The sequence below is a fragment of the Boleophthalmus pectinirostris genome, unplaced genomic scaffold (genome assembly GCF_026225935.1).
Source record: "Boleophthalmus pectinirostris isolate CB_2022bp ecotype Guang Dong unplaced genomic scaffold, ASM2622593v1 HiC_scaffold_15, whole genome shotgun sequence".
Lineage (NCBI taxonomy): Eukaryota > Metazoa > Chordata > Actinopteri > Gobiiformes > Gobiidae > Boleophthalmus > Boleophthalmus pectinirostris.
In genome coordinates, this window is record NW_026571070.1 from 699,213 (window position 1) to 706,712 (window position 7,500).

Consider the following 7,500-nt stretch of genomic DNA (forward strand, 5'->3'; position numbering starts at 1 on the left):
GCGAGAGAACAGAAAGAGAAAGAGAAAGAGAGAGGGAGAGAATGACAGAGAAGGAGAGAGAGAGAGTTAGAAAGAGAGAAAGAGGAAGAGAGAGAGAGAGAGAGAGAAGAGAGAGAGAGAGAGAGAGAGAGAAGAGAGAGAGAGAGAATGACAGAGAAGAGAGAGAGAGAGAAAGAGGAGGAGAGAGACAGAAGGAGATAGAAAGAGAGACAGAAAGAGAAAGAGTGAGAGAAGGAGAGAGAGAGAGGGGAGTGTGAAGAGAGGAGGAGAGCAAAACAAAACACGAAGGAAGAGGAAGAAAGAGAGAGAGAAGAAAAGAGGAGCAAAAAGAAGAAGAGGAGCAGGAAGGAGAAGAGAGAAAGAGAGAGGAACAAACAGAAAAGTGAGATAAAAGGAGAGAGGAAGGAGGAGAGAAGAAGACAGAGAAAGAGAAAGAGGGAGGAGGAAGAGGAGGAGGAAGAGGAGAGAGATGGACAGATGTGGCGGAGGAGAGGAGTGTGACCTGTGTGCGTCTCTGGTTCCTGCTGGGCGGGGCTCTCATGGCCGACGTCAGAGTCTTTGTGGGAGACGGACTGAAGAAAAAAAGACAAAAATAAAAATGAAACTTATTTATTTGCACACACACGTGCACATGTTCACACGCACATGTTCACATGTTCACACACACGTGCACATGTTCACACACACGTGCACATGTTCACACACATGTGCACATGTTCACACACACGTGCACAACACTTTAAACACAAAACTGACGAGAAATAAAAGTGAACTTCAAAACAAAACTACATGTGTTTGTGTCTGAAGCGTCTGGATTAAACGACACTTGTTTGTTCAGACTTGTGATGTGGGAGGAGCCAGACTGAGGCTCTGTTCTGTGTCTGATGGGGGCAGGTTTTACTTTGTTTACATGTTAGAATGTGATGGAAAAATGTCATTATTCGACCTCGTGTCTTTAAATCTGACGCACAAGATGCACAAGAACAGGAAACGTAAACAATTTAAATCCAGTCGAGTCGAGTCGAGTCAGACCTGAGTTTTAGAATCAACTGAAGATTCACAGTGAATTTTTACATCATTAAATATCTCAACTTTTATATCGACTTTTATATCGACTGTCGACTCCTCCAGCTCCTGTTTTATCAGAATCTCATCGGCCGCAAAAAACTCCAGTCAGGCTCTAATTTTCTTGTGTTTCTTTGTGTTTCTGTCGTGTTTTGTTTTGTTGTGTTTTGTTGTATTTTGTTGTGTTTCATTGTGTGTTTTCGTCGTGTTTTCGTCGTGTTTCGTCGTTTTTCGTCGTGTTTTCGTCGTGTTTTCGTCGTGTGTTTCGTCGTGTGTTTCGTCGTGTGTTGTTGTGCGTTTCGTGGCGTGTGAGACCTCGGCGAGGGTCCGGCTGAGTTGGCGGACGCGGCGCTCTCACATGGCTCCTCCCCCTCTCCATTTATGGTCGACGATGACATCACCCCCGACGACATCACCGCTGACATCATCTCGTTTATGGACGACAGGTCCCCGGTCTCGGGTCGGGACTCTGGCCTGGACTCGGGTCGGGTTTCGGGCCTGGTCTCAGGTCGGGACTCTGGTCTGGACTCAGGTTTGGTCTCAGGTTCCGGTTCGGTCTCCATGGGTTCCTCTGATTCTCCGTTTGTTAATTTTTCTTCCGGATTTGACAAACCGTTCATTTTTTCTGTGGACAAAGTGCGAAATTAGAACCAAGACTAAACCAGGACTAAACCAGGTCTAAACCAGGTCTAAAACCAGGTCTAAAACCAGGACTAAACCAGGACTAAACCAGGTCTAAACCAGGTCTAAAACCAGGACTAAACCAGGACTAAACCAGGTCTAAACCAGGTCTAAAACCAGGACTAAACCAGGACTAAACCAGGTCTAAAACCAGGACTAAACCAGGACTAAACCAAGTCTAAACCAGGAATAAACCAGGAATAAACCAGGTCTACACCAGGACCAGTACCGTTGTGGGCCTCTTGTGGTTTCAGGTCTGGACTCTGGTCGGGTTTTGGGTCTGGACTCTGGTCTGGACTCTGGTCTGGTTTCAGGTCTGGTCTCTGGTCTGGTTTGGGGTCTGGACTCTGGTCGGGGCTCAGGTCTCTCGGGTCCTCGCTCGTCTCCATCACTGAAACAAACAACAAACACAAACAGTCAAGTGTTTTGCTCGACGACACGACAACAGCACGACACCAAACCAGAGACGAGAACGTCTGTGGGCAAAACGCTCGACCGACGCCGACGAACGACAGAACGAACAGAGAGAACGAGAGAAGAATGAGAAGAACGACAGAAGAACGAGAGAAGAACGAGAAGAACGAGAAGAACGACAGAAGAACGAGAGAAGAACGAGAGAAACGAGAGGAATGAGAGAAGAACGAGACAAAGAACAAGACGAAGAATGAGACGAAGAACGAAAGAAGAACGAGAGAGAAAAGAGAGAAGAACGAGAGGAAAGAAAGAAGAACGACAGGAACGAGAGAAAGAACAAGACGAAGAACGAAAGAAGAACGAGAGAGAAAAGAGAGAAGAACGACAGGAACGACAGAAGAACGACAGGAACGAGAGAGAACGACAGAAGAACGACAGGAACGAGAGGAACGACAGGAACGAGAGAAGAACGACAGGAACGAGGAGAGAGACGACAGAACGAAGAAGAACGACAGAACGACAGGAACGAAGAAGAACGACAGAGAAGAACGAAGAACGAAGAACGAAGAAGAAGAACGAGAGAAGAAGAATGAAGAAGAGAACGAGAGGAATGAGAGAAGAACGAGACAAAGAACAAGACGAAGAATGAGACGAAGAACGAAAGAAGAACGAGAGAGAAAAGAGAGAAGAACGAGAGGAAAGAAAGAAGAACGACAGGAACGAGAGAAGAACGAGAGAGAAAAGAGAGAAGAACGAGAGGAAAGAAAGAAGAACGACAGGAACGAGAGAAGAACGAGAGAGAAAAGAGAGAAGAACGAGATGAAGAACGAGAGGAAAGAAAGAAGAACGACAGGAACGAGAGAAGAACGAGAGAAGAACAAGAAGAACGACAGGAATGAGAGAAAGAACAAGACGAAGAACGAAAGAAGAACGAGAGAGAAAAGAGAGAAGAATGAGAGGAACGAGAAAAGAACGAGAGAAACAGCAGGACGAGAGAAATGAGAAGAATGAGAGGAACAAGAGGAAAGAGGAATGACAAAAGAACAAGAGGAACAAGAGAAGGAGAGGAAAGAGAGAAGACTCAGTTTAAAACATGTGAATGACTGGAAGAAGAAAAGAAGAGAGAAGAAGAAAGAGGAAGAGAAGGAAGAGAAGGAGAAGTGAGGAGAGAGAGAGGAGGAGGAGAGGAAGAGAGGGAGAAGATGTGAATGAAAGAAACAAAAAGGCGCGAAAAAGAGAAGGGTTTATTTTTCAGAGACGGAGCGATGGAGAAACAGGAAGTAGAGGTAATGGGCACTTCCTGTCAGAGTGGCCCACAGGAAGAACCTCCAGGACTCAAAACGGTTTAGTCCAGACCCAGACCAAGACCAAGACCAAGACCAAGACCAAGACCCAGACAAAGACCAGGTCCAGATCCAGACCCAGACCAGGTCCAGGGTTTGTGTGTGTGTGGTTGTAATTCTCCATGTGTCCACCAGGAGAACATGTGCTCACCTCAAACCAAAAGAAAAGAGAGAAAAAGAGAAAGAGAGAGATAGATGAGAGAGAGAGAGAGAGAGAGAGAGAGAGAGAGAGAGAGAGAGAGAGAGAGTGGAGGAGGAGGTCAGGGTGGGGGGGCAGTGGGGGGGGGGGGGGGGGGGCAGTGGGGGGTGTAACAGGAGTGTCCTGCATCTGTTCAGAACCATCAACCTCTCACACAGAAAGAGAGAGAGAGAGAGAGAGAGAGAGAGAGAGAGAGAGAGAGAGAGAGAGAGAGAGAGAGAGAGACAGAGAGAGAGAGACAGAGAGAGGGAGGGGTTAAGAAAGGGCAGAGAGGGGGAGGGGGAAGAGGAGAAGAAGAGAGTGAAGAGAGAGAGAAAGAGGAGAAGGAGAGAATAAGGAGAAAGAGGAGAGGAGGAGGAGAAGGATGGAGGGATGAAGTGATGAACAAACAGACTGATGACGACGACGTGTCACAAAATGTCTCCCCCAAAGTGTCAGATGCCCTCCCACAAAAACAACAACAAACAACAAGAACGAGAAACAAACGAGAAACAAACGAGAAACAAAAAACAAGAGGAAAAGGACGAGGAACAGTAAAAGTACTGTAGTAATAGTAGTAGTAGTAGTAGTAGCAGTAGTAGTAATAGTAATAGTAATAGTAGTAATAAAAGTAGTAGAAATAGTAAAAGTAGTCATAGTAGTAATAACAGTAGTAGTAGTAGTAATAGTAGCAGTAGTAGTAGAAGTAGTAGTAGCAGTAGTAATAGTAATAGTAGTAGTAATAGTAGTAGTAGTAGTAATAGTAGAAGTAGTAGTAGCAGTAGTATTAGTAATAGTACTTGTAATATTAATAGTAGTAATAGTAATAGTACTTGTAATAGTACTTGTAGTAATTGTTAGTAGAAGCGTCTAAATGAGATTTGAAAACGAGCGCGTCGCACTGAAGCCTTTCACTGTGAGAGAATCAGGAGGTGCACGTTAGCATGCTGATGGAGCGGCGGCTCTACGTCAAACGCACGACCAGGAAGGACGTCCTTATTCGGTCGTGGCTTCGTTTGCGGAGAGTTCGGTTTGACTCAAGAGTCGATCAAAAACACGAAGCGCCACAAAAATTAAAATAAAATAAATAAAACTAAACATCGAAGAGCAAAAGTTTGTCGTGCGATGGAGCGATGGATGAAGCGATGGAGCGATGGATGGAGGAAGCGATGGAGCGATGGAGGTGAAGCGGCGACAGGAAGTGAAGCCATGCCACAGGAAGCAGCAGGATTTCAAAATAAATAAATAAATGAATGAATAAATAAAATAAACGGCTCCGAATGTGAAAAGGTGGGAAAATGAGAGCGGCTGATTGGACGATGAGAGAGGCACACGAGCCAATCAGAGCCGGGGAAAGCGGCGGAGGGCGGGGCATAGTTACCTGTTGCTATAGTGACGCTGGGAGAGGGCGGGGCTTATCACGCTGTGGAGAAAAAACCAGGGTCAGTCACAAAGCTAACACAAGCTAATGTACGAGCTAACAGGCTAATGCACGAGCTAACAGGCTAATGCACGAGCTAACACAAGCTAATGTACGAGCTAACAGGCTAATGCACGAGCTAACAGGCTAATGCACGAGCTAACAGGCTAATGCACGAGCTAACAGGCTAATGCACGAGCTAACAGGCTAATGTACGAGCTAACAGCTAATGCACGAGCTAACAGGCTAATGCACGAGCTAACAGGCTAATGCACGAGCTAACAGACGCTAATGTACGAGCTAACAGGCTAATGCACGAGCTAACACAAGCTAATGCACGAGCTAACAGAGGCTAATGTACGAGCTAACAGGCTAATGCACGAGCTAACACAAGCTAATGTACGAGCTAACACAAGCTAATGTACGAGCTAACAGGCTAATGTACGAGCTAACACAAGCTAATGTACGAGCTAACAGGCTAATGCACGAGCTAACAGAGGAGCTAACAATACGGAGATAAAATTGTCTCAAAAAGATTTACACAAATAAAAAGTGATAGACATAAATATTCATACATTTATAAATATAAAAATACAAATATAAAAACGTGACATATAAATAAATAAACACATTTGTATAAATAAACGTGTTTTTGTAAATATATTTGAGGTTTTAAACGTCTCAAAGTTTCCTCATCGAGAGAAAAGCAGAAGCAATAATCAAATGTGTTTATTTATTCATATGTCATGTTTTTATATTTGTATTTGGATATTTGTAAATGTATGAATATTTATATATATTTTGTATTTGTACAAATCTTTTTGAGACATTTCTGTTTCCGTATCCCAGAGGTGAGATCATCAGGTTTCTGGTTCTTGGGCCTTTTCGTCTCTGTCACGGGAAATAAACTAAAAATCACAGAATATTTTCACAAAAGCTTCAGAAAGTCGAGCCGATTTTCAACCTCAAACACGAGAGTTTCAGCTGAAAGAACTTTACACCAGGAGAAGAAGAACAGGACGAGTTTATGGAGCTGATCCCAAACAAACGAGAAGGTAACACTTTATAATAACTACACCTTATTTAGCCTTAATAAAGCATGAAGAAAGACTTAATTAATAATGATTCACGCTTAGTAACTACTTAATTACTACCTTAATTAGCACTTGCACTTAATTTGCCTGTGCTGTTAATAGTTACTCATAATTATTTCATACTTAATTACTCATGAACTAACCATTTGAGCATTTATTAATCATTAGTAAACTATGAGATAATGATTTACTAATAATGTAATGTAATGATCATTCAGGCAGCTGTTAAGTCTTTCTGAGAGGTTTTCTAAAGTGAAGACGAATTATGCTTTATTAAACATTTACAAAGTGTGAATCAGTATTAATTAAGTCTTTGTTCATTATTAATTAAGTCTTTGTTCATGCTTTATTAAGGGTAAGTAAGGTGTAGTTATTAAAAAGTGTTACCGAGAAGAGAAACACAATAAAGACTCGACTCTTTCTCCAGAATAAAAGACAAAATGATCAGGATAAATAAAAAGAAAGAGTCAAACTTGAAACAGGATGAGCCCAAAAACTTTAAACACAGGAGCAGAGTAAATAACAAGTACAAGTACACACCGAGTACTCGCGCCGGGTGTCGTGAAGAAGCTGCCGATACGATACACAGGCCACGATACGATACGCTTTTAGATTCAGTACGAAATATTTCACATCGATTCGATACGATTCAGTGAAAAACAAAAACTAAATCACGGCTCAGATTCTCAAAGTCGACTGAGTTTGTGCAGAAATATGATGAAAAACTCAAAACAGTGAAAATGTGACACAACTGCAGCTCCTACACAAAAGGATTTAGTCAAATAAACCTAAAAATATTCTTGGAGATGGATCGAAACAGCAGATATTTAGATATTTTGATGCTCACAAAGACTCTTTATTTAACCACAGAGGGATCATCAGTGACAGGAGCAGACAGGGGCAGACAGGAGCAGACAGGAGCAGACAGGGGCAGACAGGAGCAGACAGGGGCAGGCAGGGGCAGACAGGAGCAGACAGGGGCAGACAGGGGCAGACAGGAGCAGACAGGGGCAGACAGGAGCAGACAGGGGCAGGCAGGGGCAGACAGGGGCAGGCAGGGGCAGACAGGAGCAGACAGGGGCAGACAGGGGCAGACAGGGGCAGGCAGGGGCAGGCAGGAGCAGACAGGAGCAGACAGGGGGGGCAGGGGCAGACAGGGGCAGACAGGATCAGACAGGAGCAGACAGGAGCAGACAGGAGCAGACAGGGGCAGGCAGGGGCAGACAGGAGCAGACAGGAGCAGACAGGAGCAGACAGGAGCAGACAGACAGGGCAGGCAGGAGCAGACAGGAGCAGACAGGAGCA

The 7,500-nt window shown here is 44.2% G+C and overlaps 1 protein-coding gene across 1 annotated transcript in view; it reads right to left on the reverse strand.

The window, feature by feature from the left end:
• The window catches only part of rreb1a (ras responsive element binding protein 1a), a 57,238-nt gene that overhangs the window by 23,497 nt on the left and 26,241 nt on the right, over nt 1-7,500 (reverse strand). The window contains 3 exon segments of the mRNA XM_055151201.1: nt 503-572; nt 1,381-1,690; nt 1,976-2,137. Of these exon segments, the coding sequence (XP_055007176.1) occupies nt 503-572; nt 1,381-1,690; nt 1,976-2,137 (542 nt within the window).